This window comes from Pseudopodoces humilis, chromosome 1, assembly GCF_049639895.1.
Source record: "Pseudopodoces humilis isolate 2021_Gansu_Grassland_sample_001 chromosome 1, ASM4963989v1, whole genome shotgun sequence".
Lineage (NCBI taxonomy): Eukaryota > Metazoa > Chordata > Aves > Passeriformes > Paridae > Pseudopodoces > Pseudopodoces humilis.
In genome coordinates, this window is record NC_142200.1 from 85814970 (window position 1) to 85831955 (window position 16986).

At 37.6% G+C, this 16986-nt stretch overlaps 1 protein-coding gene across 2 annotated transcripts in view; it reads left to right on the plus strand.

Moving 5' to 3' along the window:
* FARS2 (phenylalanyl-tRNA synthetase 2, mitochondrial) overlaps positions 1-16986 on the plus strand; it is a 230105-nt gene that overhangs the window by 120347 nt on the left and 92772 nt on the right. For both annotated transcript variants that reach the window (XM_088063477.1, XM_088063484.1), the window contains one exon: positions 16155-16315. In XM_088063477.1, the coding sequence (XP_087919603.1) occupies positions 16155-16315 (161 nt within the window). The remainder of the gene's footprint in view (positions 1-16154; positions 16316-16986) is intronic.

The window sequence follows — 16986 nt, forward strand, 5'->3', positions numbered from 1 at the left end:
GGTGTTGGATACTTTAACTGGTTGTGCAGTCAGTAGATGTTTATATGCAGACCTGTGGAAATGCAGTATTTCTGATTCTTCTCCTACTTATGCTGCAGGAAACTAGGAACAGGAGCAGTGAAGCCAGTGGTATATTTTGAAATAAATAAGAACTGGGCTGATTTTTTTTTCCTTTTGCCATTTGGCTAGTGATAGCTTAATCTCATCTGGTCTGAATTGGCACAGTTTCATTGATGTTGGAGAAGCTTTTATACTAATTCACACCAGCTGAGCTTGTTACGCAGTCCAGTCTGTGCAAATGTGCTTTTCATCTTACACTCTTGTGCCTGGGAATCTTTTGTTCTGCCCTTCATGCTTGTTCCAGCTCTGGCCAAATGCACATAAACTGCAAGACTGTTTCAGAGTAGAACTTCTTTATATTAATCCAAAAGCTTATTAATTTTGATCCTAGGTAGCATAGATATATAGAGAATTAATTTTAAATCCAAAATTAGGATTTATACTTTTCTAGATTTTCTTTTTACATATGAAAAACAGATACTAGTTTTAATATCTGAACGCATTTCTGCATAGGCAAGCTCTATTTATTTAATTTGATTTTTGACAAGTCAAAATGAATATGTACCAAAATCTGCTGCTAGTGGTGACTCTTTCCTGGAGTTTGGCAGAAGAGCTTATGTTTCTGTTGTGACAACAAAAAGTTGGAAGGATTTATATTCATCTGAGGGTTGCTACATCTTAGAGCTTATCCCATCTTACCTGACTTGGGGGGAATTACATATATTTTCTAGAACGAAAGCTTATGCTATCATATATGCAAGCTTCATGTGATAATTATCCAAGGACACTTTTATTAATCTGGTTATATTCTAAAGGCTGGTGACATTTTAAATTGTTCAGGAAAGCAGGCAGTCATCATGAAACTGCTCAGAAGCTAAAAGCCTCTTACAATTATCTTCAACTTGTGTGCAATACATTTTAGACACTGACAAGTAAAATGGAATTGTGATCATCCTGTTGTGTATATAATAATTTAATCTTAAGTCATACCTGTGCAACTCTAAGAAATTTATAGGATTTTGTGGTCTGGATTCTTAGAGGTATGCGTATTTTAAAAGTATGTTAATGAAAAAGAGATGATGAAGGTTATCAAGTTCTGTGCTCCAGCTGAGTGCTCGATCTCACTGTACTGTCTCATGGCCAGTAACATTTGCATCAGAGAAAAACTAGGGGAAAACCTACAGCAGAGAAATGTGGTAACCAAATATTCCATATCTTTCTTTCTAGCTGGGAATGCTTCACAGTTTGCTGATAAGGCAAAACCTGATGATGCTTATTTTCCCACACAGACAGTTTACTGCACACTTGCAATCATAAATTTTATTAAATGTAGCTTTTCAATATATGTCTAATCTGGAGATTAGCAAGGAAGCTTATAGTCTCTTCTAATAATATGGACTGTTTAAGAATTTCAAATGCAAATCCCGGATTCTTGCTTGTTTTCAGCTTGTCATAGCAAATTCCTCAAAAAGAGTATTAGTAGATTATTGATTAGATGAAGTAATTTAAAACTGTATAATTAAGAGTCTTTTAACGCAGCATCATCTTGGGGAATTTAATACACTTGGAAGTTCAAAAGCTTCACAAAGCTGGGGGGGAGTACAGAAACTTCTGTTGAAGTGTATTTTCGTGATTCTGACATCAATTCTAGAAATTAATAATTCTGAAATGTGTTGTTCACTTAGTGAATTGGTCACTTGGTTTCTTTCAGCAAATCACTAGTATACTTCAAATTTCATCATTTATAAGACAAGGTTAATTGTAGCACTTCCCTAAGGCTTGATGTTTGCTAGAAGACATAAAGAACTGTGTTATAAAAATGCTTCATAAACATCATCTCTCAGCTGTGCCTGGTTCTTGTCCCCCACTCTGCACTGCTCCATCACTGCTGGAAAATTATTATCTTTTATTGTTTAATTCCCTTTGGATTTGAGATAAGCCAGATGGTGAGGTTGCCTTCCAGGGGAGTTTTCTGCTTTGCATTATCAATTTTCCAATCCCTTACTAGTCATGGAGGAGTTGCAGCATGTAATTCCCTTTGGTCTAGATGGTTTTACGTACCTGTGTATTGACTTGATAATTCCTATTATTTAGTATATTTAATTTCAATTAAGTTTTTGTTTGTTTTCATCATGATCTAGTTGATTTGAGTGATTTATATGAGCATTATGGTAGGAAGGATTGTATTCTTGGTAAAGGTTTCCACTTCCGAAAATATTAAAGTAAAATCTAAAGAATTATTTCTAAAGATCTAAGGAAAGAAGGCAAAAAATACTTTTAAACATTGTTTTTGGGAACTGCACAGATTCCACAGCCTGTGAAACTCAGCAGTTTGCCGTATTAGCTGATCCTTTGCAGAATTCAGTGTCTTGTGTAATTTGACATATGGTATCTTTAGTAACTTGTGGGAACCCCTAAAATCTTGTTGACTGTAAAGATCCCACTGCAATATTCTACGAAAAAGGAGTGTGTGAGTCCGTGTGTGGAGTTTTGTTTTAATTTAAAGACAAAAACCAAACTATTAAGTAGTGGGTTCTAACTCTAGGAGTTCTTTGAATGTATCGTAAATTATTATACAGTTTGCATAACCTATATGGCAGGAACTTGTTAGTTCTCACAATCCCCAGAAGCCCAGGAATGGGTACCCCAAATCAGCTTTTCTTACAAAAAAGGAGATTTTGCAGCCCTACTCTCTCTCATCTGTGAAATGGTGCCATGATCCCAAGAGCTTTGTTAAATATTAACTTGTTTGTCCACTTTGCCTTGAAATGATGAAGTGCTCCATAAATAACAAGTGACATTTATAGAAGTTCTTCTGATTGTGGTTTCATGAGGAAGGTAAACCAAAGGGGCTGCTTGAAGGATGTTGCCATATAAAAAAACCAAATGATATGCTTAACCATTCACTGCAGAAAGAATTGACAGGGAGTTTGCATGTAAATGACCTCGAGGTGTGTTAGTTTAAAATGTAATCTATTGAGAAAGAAAAACACACTACCATCTTTAGCCTCTTTTTATTTTTTTTTTATTTTAATTTTTTTTTTGGCAATGTTATGATACAGTCTTGCAGGCTCATTTTATTTTGAAGCCCACAGAAATCGTGTGTAATTTCTATGTAAGAAGTTTCCTGTAGAGGTTAGTATTTTTGGCTTTCTCCCACCTGAAAATTCCTCCTAAGCAAAGACTGAGCATGATTTTCCTATGAAGAATTATGAGCACACACACAAAGAATCTTGTGTGTCTGAGGGGAACTCCTGAGCTCTGTGGTCCAACCCCCTGCTCAGCACAAGTCCAGACTGAACAGTTCCCTGGGCTTTGTTCAGTCGTGTTTTAAATTGCTCCCAGCAGAGCCTGTACCCATCTATTGCTGCAGTGAAGTGAGCTGTCCCATCATGTCTGTAATCCTGGGGAGGTCATGGCATGGAACTGCGCTCAGACTTTCAATTCCTCCTGTTTGCTTCCCATGCTGCGTGCATGTGCATCCAATTTTGCTTTCAGGAGAGAGGCAGAGGATTCTTAGAGCTGGTCATGCCACTTTTTAAAGCAGCTGTGGGTTTCCATTGCTTTTAATATTAGCAAGATCCCTTGCCCAGAAGAGGGAAGGGTTCAGAGCCCGTGGTGGTAGAGTACAGGGTTAGTAATAGGATTTGAGCTGATTCAGTCTTTATCCACAGCTGTGCTGATACAACTTATATTTAGAAATTGCTGTTATTCAGTAAGCTTCAGTGGGTATATGTAGATAAACTACTTATGTGTTCAGGTGTTTCTTTACAGGATGTACAGATGTGCATCAGCTGTTGAAAGGTGACCCCTCTGTGCTTTTATTTTGTTGCTTTTTCTTTTTCTGTTTCCTGAACAAGGGAGAGAATGAGGAGTGAAGTGAGATATAAGACTGCTTTTTGCCGGAAAACTTGATATTATTTGCTGTAAATATGGTAATTGTGATAAAAAAACTTAGAAAACCTTCATTAAAGTGAGAGGCAAAATACAGGGAAAAAAAAAAACCCAAAACTTCCTAGCATACTCTTTCTACCTTAAAAAAATTAAAAAAAAAAAGAAAAAGAAACTATGTGTTTTTGTAAAGAAATAAAGAAGCTCCAGATGGCTGTTAAAAAAAATAAATTAAAATGGGGGTGGAGAAAGTCAAGAAGAAACAGTTTCTATTGACTTGTTCTTTCTTTTTTGGAAAGGTCACTGAAAATTTACACAGTGACAAAATAACTACCCAATTAGTCGCTGTCCTGTAAAACTAAATGTTAATTTATTTCAGATTCTCCTCTGTTGACAAGTGGGACTGATACTCAAGATGGGCTTCTCTACATGAGTGCAGGGCAAAAATTACCAGACCGGTTATGAGTTTCTATAGCAATTGCTGTCAATTTTCAAACTGCAAAGCAAAAAGATATAATTAAATACTATCTGTATGTTTATTTTGTAGAAAGATTATTATTTTAATTATATTTCTGATAGCTATAAAAGACTCAATTTGGTAATGTGAGTTAATCTTAAAAGCACAGCATCCCCTTTATTTAGTGCTTATAAAAAGATTCCAGTAGAAAATAATATTTCATTAATTGTTATTACATAGGAATTAGAGACGTATAACATTTCCTTTATCATTCATTTCTTTAGGTGTCAGTGGCACACTACCTTTACAAAATTAACTTCTGTGCATAACAAGAGATTAATTACCAACTGTGAAAAAGGAATATTACCTACAGAACTAGTGACTTTTTTGGAGAAAAATCTCTTTTAATAAGGGGCCTTAAATTTCAGTTCTTCAAATGAGGAAGAGAAATTATTCTCCTTATATTCCAGAAAAAAAAGCAGATGAATAGTCTTCTCTGATAATTCATTTAAATATTTTAGCAGTGAATTAAAATACCATCTAATCAAAGCAGTATCCTTTTATTTATGTTCAATGCTTATCAGAATATTTCCATTCATAGAGTCTCCACAAGGAAGACATAAAACTTACTGAGTGAAGGTCTGATCTTTCCCATTGAGATGCTATGATAGTGACACAGAGAGAAAACACAGGTGGGTACATCCCTCCATCCCTGCTGAGACACTGGGATAGAGACAATGGTGTGTCCTCCATGCCCCTGCTCTGTGCATGGAATGAGGTGATGTTCGGTGAGGCAGGAAATGTTCTGAGGTCTGCATGTTTGGGTTTTTTTCTGCTGACTTCAGTTGGCTTTAGATAACATATTGCTGTAGTTTTGAGTCACTTTCTAGTCAAGTCTGGTTATATCTTTAGCCCACCTTATTTGCAGGTTTGTGTGCTCATTGATTAATGTTGTTTTGGGGGGAGACAAAAAGGCATACAAGAAGTGTGTGTCTGTGTTCCGTAAATAGTACAGTGTTTCTGAGAGTCTGGGCCTCTGGGTAAAGCAGAGCACTGCTGGGGTGGAAGGTTCAGACTCGTTCATCCCCAGAGTCTGCATAGCTCTGCAAACTTGCAGTGTGGGCTCTCTGGTCCATGACTTGCTCTCAGCTGAACCCATCCAGTGTTCACCATAGGGTAGGCATGGCTGAGTCAGGCTCTCCACAATTCAGTCCAGGGCTGGAGTCATCCATTGGCACTTTCCCAAGACATAGGAGACTTGCTCCCTTGGAACTTTTGTGCTGTGTCCCAACGAGACAGAGAAAGCAACCTTCATCATTCTAAAGCATCCTGGGCAGAACAGGGCAAGGAGAGGTTAGGAGTGTTTAGAAAGCAAAGGACATTGCTGGATTTGCTTCTTCTCCTATGAAGACCATTGTCTTACTCAGTTTCCAGGACAATCATTCCTCTGTGGATGAATTTGAACTGCTTTGGTGGAGGATACCACTCTTACAAGTGTCTGCCTCACTAAGGCAGTAGTTGGAAAGCATGAAATGGGTGTCTTTAATGACAGCAGGAAAGAGCAGTGTGTGCCCTTGAATGCTGCTCTGCCATCTCTTCCTTCCTGGGGAAAAAAGTTCCTAGTAGAGTGTAGCAATATCTTTGAACTTCAGTCTTTTGCAGTGGCCACTCACTGTGTGCTTTTTGTTGTCCCATTGCCTGACTTGAGACCATGAGGTCTGATTTGCAGAAGTGTCAAGTGCTCACAACAGCTGCTGTCGTAATAGGGAGCTGTTCTTTGAACACATTAAACCCCATGACATCCTTGGTGCTCAGAAACATCAGGCCCTGGGTATGTCAGATTGGGAGCAAAATTAATAGATTCTTTTGATCTTAAAGTTCCAAAGTGCCCAAGTTCCAGCTTCAATACAGGAGGCACCAATACTTGCCCAACTTACAAAGACATGCAGAAGAAGAAGAAAAAAAAAGAAGTCTAATATTTTGCAAACATTTAAGTATTGTGGAACCAAATGCTTCATTGGGAAGCTCATAAAAGAAAGAATGTGCCTTCAGAGCTCGGCTTGAGTATTGCTCAGTGTGAGAAGCACTTGGGGTACGTGTTCAGCAATGCAAGGAATGCAAGCAGGGACCATTAACCATTGTCTCTTCTCTGTGCTGAACAGAGCAAACTCTCGTGGAAAGATTGATACTTGTTTGTCTTGCTGCAGACAGCATCATAATGTATTGCTAAGATGAGAGCATTTTAGTGTTCCTCAGGCAACCTTAATTCTACTTTTTCAGAATATCTGAATGTTTCATTGAAACACCAAGTGTTGTGTTAAGGCTCACTTTTGTGGACCATTTTCTGGATGTTTTAAATTGAAAACTGAAAAATGGAAGTATTCTGTTGTATATCATCACATTCTTATGAGTCATCAGTGTAATATAATTACAAGAATTGTAGAGTAATTCTGTGTGTACATACCTCTGTCACATATACAAAATATTAGACAAAATTGAAAATTTATATGAACGTAGTGGGAGAAACATGGTTGTTTTTTTTTTTCAAATAGCTGTGAAAGATTGAATGCTTTATGTGGCAGTCTTTGTCTTCTTTGAATCTTTTCTGAGGAAAATCCTTCTTCGTTCACAAGTAAATAAAGCCGGTCTGTTTTGTGCTGTTGGCCCCTGTGTAATGGCGTAAACTGCTCTATATACCTCTAAATATACCTAGGCACAGAGTAGTTGCAGGGTCATCCTGCAACCCATCCCTCACTTGTGTATCTGTTTCCATCATCTTTTACATGCCTTGTCAACTGCATGGCCAGAGTAAGCAAGAAGCCTCTGCAAAAAACAGCTAATGTGCTTCCACAGATTACTTCAAGGACTTCAAGCAAAACCTTTTCTTCTGTCTTTTCCTGAGATTTTCTTATATAGTTTAGGTGAGACTTTCTAATATTATATTTCTTTCATCTACAATAGCTAGTAATATTGTATTGTGTGAAGCTCCTTCAACCACTTTATGCCAAATTTTAATACAATTTATGTCACTTTTTAAAAAAATCATTGTACTTCAGAGAAAAAAGAAGTACTGCTGCCAGAACTTGTGAATTTTGTGCAAATCAGAAAGTAAATGAAGAAGAGTTACATTGAACTTTAAGGAACAATTACTTAAACATTTTTTTTCACCTTCTTCTTATGGAGATGGTGGCTTAATTTTAAAGATAATGACTAACTTAAATGTTCTACTCATAAGCAAGAAAAGCATGGAGATCTGGCTGTGGTCCTGTAGTATTACTGATGAATAAGATGATTTGAAATAAATTATGTATGTTATAATTTTTGGGTTTTTTTAAGTGGCTGTAGACATTTTGTGCAGAGGAGGAAGAGGGAAATAAGAACAGGGGAGTACTTGAAACATAATTTCCATTGCATTTGTATCATATGAGTCCCAAAATCATGAAAGAAGTTGCTAGAAATGAGGAAACTAATTAAAAGAAATCTGAGAGAGAAATCTAAAAGAGATATTAACACAAAGTGATTGCTCTGAGATGAAAGATTTTTGTTCTTGTAATTATACAGTGATGCTTGTTTCATAGTAAAACTTGAAGTTAAAATGGATACATAGGGTCAAATTCATTTAGTCTGATTTGCATGTCTAAAAGTTAAGTGTTTATCTCTACATTTCTTATGATAGAGTGAATAATTATTTGTGGTATTCTCTCCCTATTTACAGTAGAACTGAAGGATTTGGTTTAGATCAGATACTTTGCAATGTGTAATGGCTGAGTAGGCACCAGTGTTGGCCAGAATTATGCTGCTTCTCAGCATCTTCGTGCAGATACCTCTGCATCTGCTTGGAAGCCTCCCCAGATCCCAAGAGAATATATTAATAGCCATCGAATTGTAAATGACCAGGTACAACTTAAAAACATGAACTGAGTAGGAAGGAGAACTCTTTTGCCTTGAGTGGAGCCCTTCACTTTGTGCCCCAGAAGAGCTCTGGACATGGCAGCGCCATTCCACGGTGCCACTAAGCAGGTGTGGGATTAGGCACAGCTCAAGGCCTTTACCTGGTGATGCATTTCAAAGAGCTGTCACTTCACAGAGATCAAGCAGTGCACTACAAGCTAAAGAAACTAATTTGTAAGTTCAGGTTTTGCTCCATGTGAGTATTCCTGGGAACATGAAGATGGGAGAGGAAACAGGAGATTTTAGGCCCAGGAGAAGGAGCAGCTCATGGCTCACTATGTCTTTTCCTGAGGCACAGAATTGAGTCTCCGGAGGCGTCTGAATGTGCTACATATGTCTGTGTATAAAATGTACCAGAAGACAAGTTAAGCATCCACAGCTGTGTTACAGGTGCAGATAAAGGTATTTGCAGGTGTTCAGGTTTGACACATGCCAACTGGAAACACTGAACTCAAGAGCAACATCGAGAAAAATGCAAGAGGGTCTTTTGTGACATTGTCTTCAAATCTCATTTGCTAATGTCTGTAATTACATGCTTAAATCACATCTATGTCTTTAATAACATGAGACCTATTGATAGAAAATATTTTGTCCAGGAACATGCAATGGTCAAATTTTTTAAGATGGGGGATCAGAGTAGGCGGGGGTTGGGAAGCCACTCTTTGAAGACTCCTTTATGAGCAAAAGTAAGAAGTGTCCTTCAAGCTGTTATAGCACAGAACTGATGGAGTAGTTCTCTAATAAGAAGAAAAGGAAACTGGGAATAATGCTTCTGAACAAATTTTTTTTGATCCTGTGCTATGTGACAATACATTTAAATACACCTGGACCTTTTATGTTGTGCTTTCTTAAAAATAAATAAATTGTGTGTACCCAGAACTTTGTCAGAGCTGATACAAAACATGTAGTGGAATGCGCTGGAGTTCATTGAAGTTGGACTATAAATGCTGTATTTCAGTATGAAATCTTTTAATTTTACCATCAGAATACCGAAGAACTATTGACAGAAAGATTTTGAAATTCAATGTTTTACATTTATTATGCATCTTACCTAAATCATTCTAGAAAGGAAGGACTATTACCCCAACTCCAGTTATAAGGCAAGTGATGCCTAAGTGATTATAAGGCTTTTCATGACTTTCTTTCCAAGAATGAGTTTGTGGCAGAGGAGCTAAATCATAAACCTTATCTGTGTATTATTTTTATATATTGCAAAGCCAAGGAATGCTAGTCATAAGCTCAAGGCTTCTTTATGGTACATGCTGTAGAAAAACAAAATGTGGTATCAGTCCCTGCCTGTGGAAGTTGAATTTATTGTGCAATGTCAAGCATTCGGAGTAATCATGAGAGTATGCTGCTGTCAGCTGAACATACTTTTTAACCTTTTTATATACTTGCAGGTGTCCTGGCTGTTCTGATTCTTGAACAGGAAGATCAAACATGCACAGTGTCCTGTGGTTTGACAGATAAACTCCTACCTCTTCTGAGGATGTCTTAATCTTGTGAAGATTGTCCAATGTTGTGATGATCTTTGTGTTCTTGTTCCTTACTCTGTCTGTTGTTCTGGAAGAAAAGGCCATTTTCTAAGACACTAAGCAGTCAACTTTGGTGAAATTTTACCAAGAAAGTTGCATCTAGGGGCGATGAATGTATGTGAAGGGAATTTGTCCAGCTGTACTTACACCCTGAAAAATGAGATTCATTATTGAATTTCTGAACTGTAACTTGTTGGCTTGGTCTTTCTCTCAAGTGGGAGTCCCTTATGTATTTCTTTATAGCATTTATTTTTTTTTCAAATCTCCATGGCCCCAGTGTCTAGGGAGATTTAGCAGTATTAGAAGATATTAAAAGGCCCCGACCCTCAAAATCCAGATTTTCCTGAATGAACAAAGCATACAGAAAGGAATTAGAGTTTGCTTTTACATACAAAGAACAAAAAGAGCAATACTGTAGCCTGCAGGCAGAGCTAGGGGAAAAAGACCGAATGAGACCATTAATTTTTAGGACAGCAAATTGCACTGTCATCCATGGAAAATGTTCAGCCTTGAGACAGGGGTAAGGAAAAAACCTCAAAAGCTAAGCAAGCCATTTGTTCAGCTATACAGACTGAAATGTAGAGAAAAAGAAAACCATATAACATTAAAGTACTTATAATTAATGGCTAATGTCTTGTACTGCTCTTGTGAGTTAAGTGGATACTTTATTGTATATAATTTGAAAGGTAGAATGCTATTGCAGTATATGGTTATGAACTCTGAAAAAATATCCTAGGGTTTAAGTAAGATTCTGTTCAATGGTGGATTTGTCATTGATTTTGTTGGGAATGCTTAGGAGGGCTTGCAGGAATCAGAGAGATGGACTTGGGCAAAAGTAGGAATATGGAAAGGAGCAAGGAAGGAGGACTGAGAAATTAATAACTTCAGAAGCAGAAAGACATAACAATTTGAAATTAAAAATATCAGTTGGAGGTGGGAAAAAATAGGGAAAGCTCCTCCTTCTTATTGCTTTGGTTCACTCTTCCCTCTTGCTAATCTAGTTTTCCTGTCCTCTTCTGCTCTGGTCATCTGTTTCGCCCTCTCAGAAATGTTTTTCTTCCCAGCTACTAGACCTGTTGAAATATTGGTAAAATGGTAGAATGAATGTTAATTACATTTTAGAAGAAAGTAGAGTCTGGTGGATGGCTTCCCTGGGTCAACTTTTTAAGCAGGCTATTCTTTTAGTCTATACATTGCTCTTTTGGTTATAGAACAAAAATAAACACACTTAGTAGAAAAGTTTTTATTCAAAACCTTTAAAGTTCTTTTTGCTTAGTTTTCAAATGGAGAGAACAGAACAGATCAGTCTGACCCAGGAGACATAGCTGTGGTCTCAAAGTGACTATTATTATTAGATAATTATTCCACACATGAGATTTAGAAAGATAAGTTCTCTTTCCATAGAATGGGCATAATTAAATGTTTACTTCTTTTCTTGAGCTCTTGAAGAGTGGGTTTCTTAGCATGCATAGTCTGAATGCCAAGTCTTCATTTTAGGATGTAATTAAAACTGAGTTGCACAGAGGAGCCTGAATACATCAGTTTAACTGAGTTACAGGAGAACACTGTGATGGTTTTGATTTTTGCTTTCACTGGAGAGGAGTTCAGAGAAAACTTCAGTAAGCTTTTTGGCCTCGGTTGCTCAACAACCTAGCCACATGACCTTGCAGTTTCAGAAGGTCTTCTCTATTAGACTGATGCCTTTTTTTTTACCTTCTTCCATGTAAAACTTTTGACTCCCAACATATGGGAGTTTTATCTCAACAGATTATCTGAAATAATTTATGGAAATAATAAGGAAATAATTTAAAATTACTTGTTTTTAACACAAGAAAATGTTTGCCTCATTGCTGTGGCAGTTATGTAGACTATGCATTCCTAGTCTCTAGAAATAAGTAAATATTTATTATGCAGAACCTGTTTTTCAAAGCCTGATTCGTAAGCTGTCCATTAATCACATAGAACTCAAATCTGGGCCTTGGCATTTGTTTCCAGAACCCGTGGTGTTTTGTGTCAAGTTGCATGTTCATTATGTCTATAACTTACTTTTTAAACAGCTTAAAGTTGATTTGTTTTGTAAAACATGATGTGTAATCCATGTGCCCTTGAGAATCTGTTCACCCCTCTTCCCACCATTTTAGTTTTAGAACTGGCTCCATTAACAGTCATAGTTTGGACTGAAAGAAGGAGATCAAATTCAGGTCTTTGCTTCTGGAACTCATCCCAGATTTCAGCTACTCATACTTTGGGTGTATTAATTTTTGTGCATTTTGTGAAGAATACCTTGTATTCAGGCCATTGTGTATTCATGATTTTGCCTCAATCCAAGATCAGAGTTTAATTTCTTTCACTTCTCAGTAACTGCTGAGTATGACAATGTGAAGACCCAATTTAGAGTCTATTGAAAGAAAGATTTCTTTATTGGCAGTTTTACAGAAGTAGCAAATACTCTTAAATAAAAGCTGGTATCGATATAAAAATAAGTATGACTGGAATGTAAACCAAAAAGGCTTTGTCAACCCGTTACTAATACTATGCTGCAAATTATGTGTTAAAATCGTTGTACAGAGCAGAATGTCTTGCCTCACACTCCTTGAGAGGGTGAGTGTTTCTGTCTGTGTTTTTTTCTGAGGATTCAGGGCAATATAATCCATTAATTCTGCCAAATCATTATTTTTGCTTTAGTGAATAATTGGGAAGATTTGCATCCTGACTGAGCAAATTTAACTTTCATTTAACATTGCTTTATGGAGAATGACTTGCTTGGTCTACATTACACGTGAACTGATTCACCTGGGCTCAAAGCTGAAGTCCAGGACAAATAGATATGACTTATCAAGGAAGATAAGGAATCTTGGGCTTCTCTGTAAGACAGAGATGCAATCTGCAATGATGCAACCTTTTGACATCAGATTTGGGCTGTACTAGCCCTCAGTGTGGGAAGCCACTCAAACTGTTCTATCCTTTCCTTCTCCATCTTTGGCTACCTGACAAGCAAAGCTTCCAGCAATTTTCTTCTGGTGGGGAGTCAAATTTTTCATGTGAGGCAGCAGGAACCTGGCAGTGTAAAAACCTTTGATGGCCAGTTGGGGAAAGCTCATATGTCAGGAAAGCTTTATCTGTGGGGCTATGTTATTTCAAGCAGTGCTGCTATGATTGCCCCACCAGGTCCCTGGAATCTGCTTCTTTGGCCAGGTCTCCTCATCAGAACCTCAACTTGCTTCTTGCCACATTTAATGTTGTCCTGTGTTCACTCCTCCTGTCTTGTTGACTCACATTCCCTTGACTTCTTTGCATAATACTTGCCAAAATTTGGTGCATTTAAACATGTATTTGTGTTGGGAAAGCTATGGGTTGCTCCCTCACTCAACAGGATGATTACTGGCTCATTTAATTTCCAAGTCACCTGATCATTTCCAGTCAGAAATATGTTTAGAAGCGTGCATTAATCTTGTTAAATCCCCCAAGGTAGTTGTTCAGATGACTTAAATCAATGCTGCATTGACTTGGAGCTTTACAAATAGAAAGTTGGAGAAGAGGTCAGAGACAAAATAACTGAAGATTCAGAGTGCAGAGATTGGCTAGTGCTGATTAGAGGAGGAATATTAATAATCTGAATTTTCATTTTTCTCACAATTTTTTTTTGTCTGAGTCAAGGTAATTCTTCACTGACACAGCTTTCACTGGAGACATTTGAGAAGTTTGTGGTTTGAAGGCTGGTAATTGTACAAGGATCATCCAAAAGACAAGTTCAATTTGGTGTATAGGTGTTTAATCATAGCACAGATGACATTGCTCTGAGCTGCTAGGCAGAAAGCAGAATTTTTTTGTCTGCTACAAAGTGAAAAAAATCTGTGATGTGCCCCAGTCCTTCTAAAAAAATCCCCAACAAACCAAGCAAGAAAACCAGAACAGGAAAGATGTTGCTGATATAAAACCAAGATATTCATTGCAGAGTTCAAGTTTGTTTCCTTATAAGGAAATACGGAAAAAAATGTTACAGTGGAAACCATTCTCATATCAAAATATTAAAAAAGCCCAAGTCTTAAATGCAAAGCTCTGCTAATCAGAATATACACCTGTTCTTATCTTCTGTCATTTCTTTGTTTTTCCTGTCTGATCTACCAGTAATCATCACTAATATTGGGAAGGAGGATCATTACCCCCATCATGTAAAATATTCATAGGTTTCAGGTTTAATGCCTCTGATGGGATTAAGCAGTGACCATTCAGAACCCTCATGGATACTGCTTCTGGTGCTTTACTTTACCTCTGGAGGAGGGGATTGGCCTACAGAAATGTCCATCTGTATGTGAAAATCTGATACTTCTGAAATGAACAGCAGTTCTGTCACTGAGGCAGGAGTTACTGATCTAGGAGAGACAGGGTGGAAGTCTGAAGAAGCACCACCATTACAGTGAATTATCTTCCCTTCTTCACAGCCATACAAAGGTAATTACTTTAATATATGGGTGTATAGAGAGAAGCATGGAAGAGAAACAGTTTATGGTTTATGCTTAAAGTCAAAACTCAAAATCCCACCCAAATACAAATTGTGATACATTCTTTGTAGTCACACTGCTTTCTCAAAAAATCAACAGAAGCAAGTTGTGTAATTCTTCATGTAATGCAGTGTGCATTGTAGGTTTTCAGAGTCAGATTAGCTCATAGTCTGCTGGTTGGTCTAAGCACTGTTTGGAGCAGCTCTGCCATGAGGTACCTTTTGAGTTCACACCCAGTCCTCTATTTCTTAGGACTTCCACAGTTCATTTGATGAACTGTCTGCTTTCGAATGTCAGGAAGTTCAAAATCTTGCCTTTGAACACATGAGACGGGACAGGCAGAACATCCTGACTCGTCCATTAAATACTCTGATGAGTTGATGTAACTCCTGTGGTGGTGTGATACTGCTGACACAGCAGCTGAGACAGAGAGATTCTGCTGAGGACCTGTTATTCCAGAAAAATAGTCAGGTTCAAGTGAATTAATGGAATTGAAGTCATGAGTGTGTCTCTTTTCCCAAGCTTGGTATGCCTTCCTCTATTTGAACAGAACTCAGGCCTCTTTAGTCTCAGCATTGGACACAACAGGATAACTCAGGATGTCTGTCATCAGTGCCCAAATAATGGGAGCTGTTTCCTTTCTGATGGCAGAGGCAAGGGTCAGAAAGAAGACTTGTGCTTCCAGCTTTATGCATGAAGATGGGGAAGCTGCTGAGTTCAAAGTTTCCAAAATATTAGTTTAAATTGATACTGGTGAGGCTGCTGTGGCCCTGGTGCAATGATGTTGTGTGACTCAAGAGCACACCACAAGTGCTGATGGTGTGGAGTCAAATCTGTCACACATGCGCACGTCCTTTCAGCATATCTATTTAGTTAGGCATTTGTTTAAGTTTTTAAAAGCTCTGAGCCCTTGCCAGGGCTGCTGGGCCCTCAGCTTATTTAAAAATCAGTTGAACGATGGCTAAACATAGACTTAGTTTCTTGTGTTGAAAAGATCCCTGTTTGAATGAATCAGTGCTCCTGCCCTATAAATGAAGGTATTAATATTTACTTTCCTGACAGAAATGTTGCATCATTAATATCTGTACAGCTTTTCTTTATTAAATATTCTTGTCCTTTTATATTTAGTGCTGCATGAAAGAGACTTCTTTCATGAGAGCAGTGGCTTTTCCCAGGAGCAGCAGCTCAGGATTTCCCTGGTTGGAGGTGTGATGTTAATGCAACGGCGCCTCACATCCCATTGCTCTGTTTCTTCCAGAAGCCTCAAAAGAGGCAATTATGGTCTTTTGAAATGTTGGTAATGATGTTAATGCTCTATAGGCTTGACTTGGTCTGTCAGACCAAGGAAAATACTCTGAACAGGGAATTCATGTTTATGTGTCTTATAAAACATAGCAGAGTCAAGTGAGGAAATGCTCAGATCTAAGCATAGTAAAGGGTCGTGATGGATAGCATTATTGAGCATTTCTCAAGCCTATCTGAAACTTTGGACACAAATTGTCAAGGCTGTGGCTTTGTTTTATTGCCATTTTTGGTTCCTGATTCAGTGATGTGCTCAGTCTTGCTGCAGTTTTTGATTTAAGTAGGATCTGTCCTATAGACTTTAGATCATTCATTTGGCAGTTACTTATAAGATTTTCTGGTTTGCCATTTCACCTTTTTCTTTATTTCCTCTTAATAAATAGGTGAACATTTTATCAGTAATTTTCCATGCTGTGAACTTAAGCTCTGAATTTTTATCTCGTTTGTGTGTTGCAGCTGGTGCTCAGGATAAAATTGGCTGGGCATTTGGCTTGGGTTTGGAGAGGCTGGCCATGATCCTGTATGATATCCCTGACATCCGACTGTTCTGGAGTGAAGATGAACGCTTCTTGAAACAATTTATTGGGCCTCACATTTGGCAAAAAATAAAGTTTCAGGTAAAATAATATATATATATATATATATATAAAAGAATAATTTACTGTGATGTATGTACATCCCTAGTGAATATCCCATAAATAAAATACTGTGTCATTAAAAGATTAGGTTTTAAAGCAACAGCTTTACAGCTATCATGATTCTTTGATGTACTGCAGTAAAATCCAACTTCTGATAATGACATTTTTTTTCAACCAGATAATGTTGTAAGTTCCTGCTGATACCCAGTCAACATCCCTGTTCTGGGTAATGCTTAAGCACATATTTAGCTTTTTAAAATATAACCAGAATAGGGATTGATTTAGGCCTGTGATTTGGTCATGTTATGGTTTGGTTATGTCCTTGAGTTGTGTTTGTGATTCAGTATAAATATGTGTTTGATGCAAAGCATTCAAAGATCATAACACATTCTCTGTTTTTCCCATTGTTTTCATTCCACAATCATTGATGTCAATGTGAGTGGCAGTGTTAAGCTTTGGCAAATTCTTTGTGGATGTGCCTTGCCATCTTCAATGTCAGCTCTTTTCTCCTGGCTATTGCAGGGGAGAGTGCAGGCTCTGCTTGTATTTGTTTTGTAACTCCTCTGCTGAGGTGATTTTTGTAGTTAACAACCTCATCTTGCTTTTTGTACTTACAAAGCAATCAGGCATGACTGGATTGAGTGGAAATG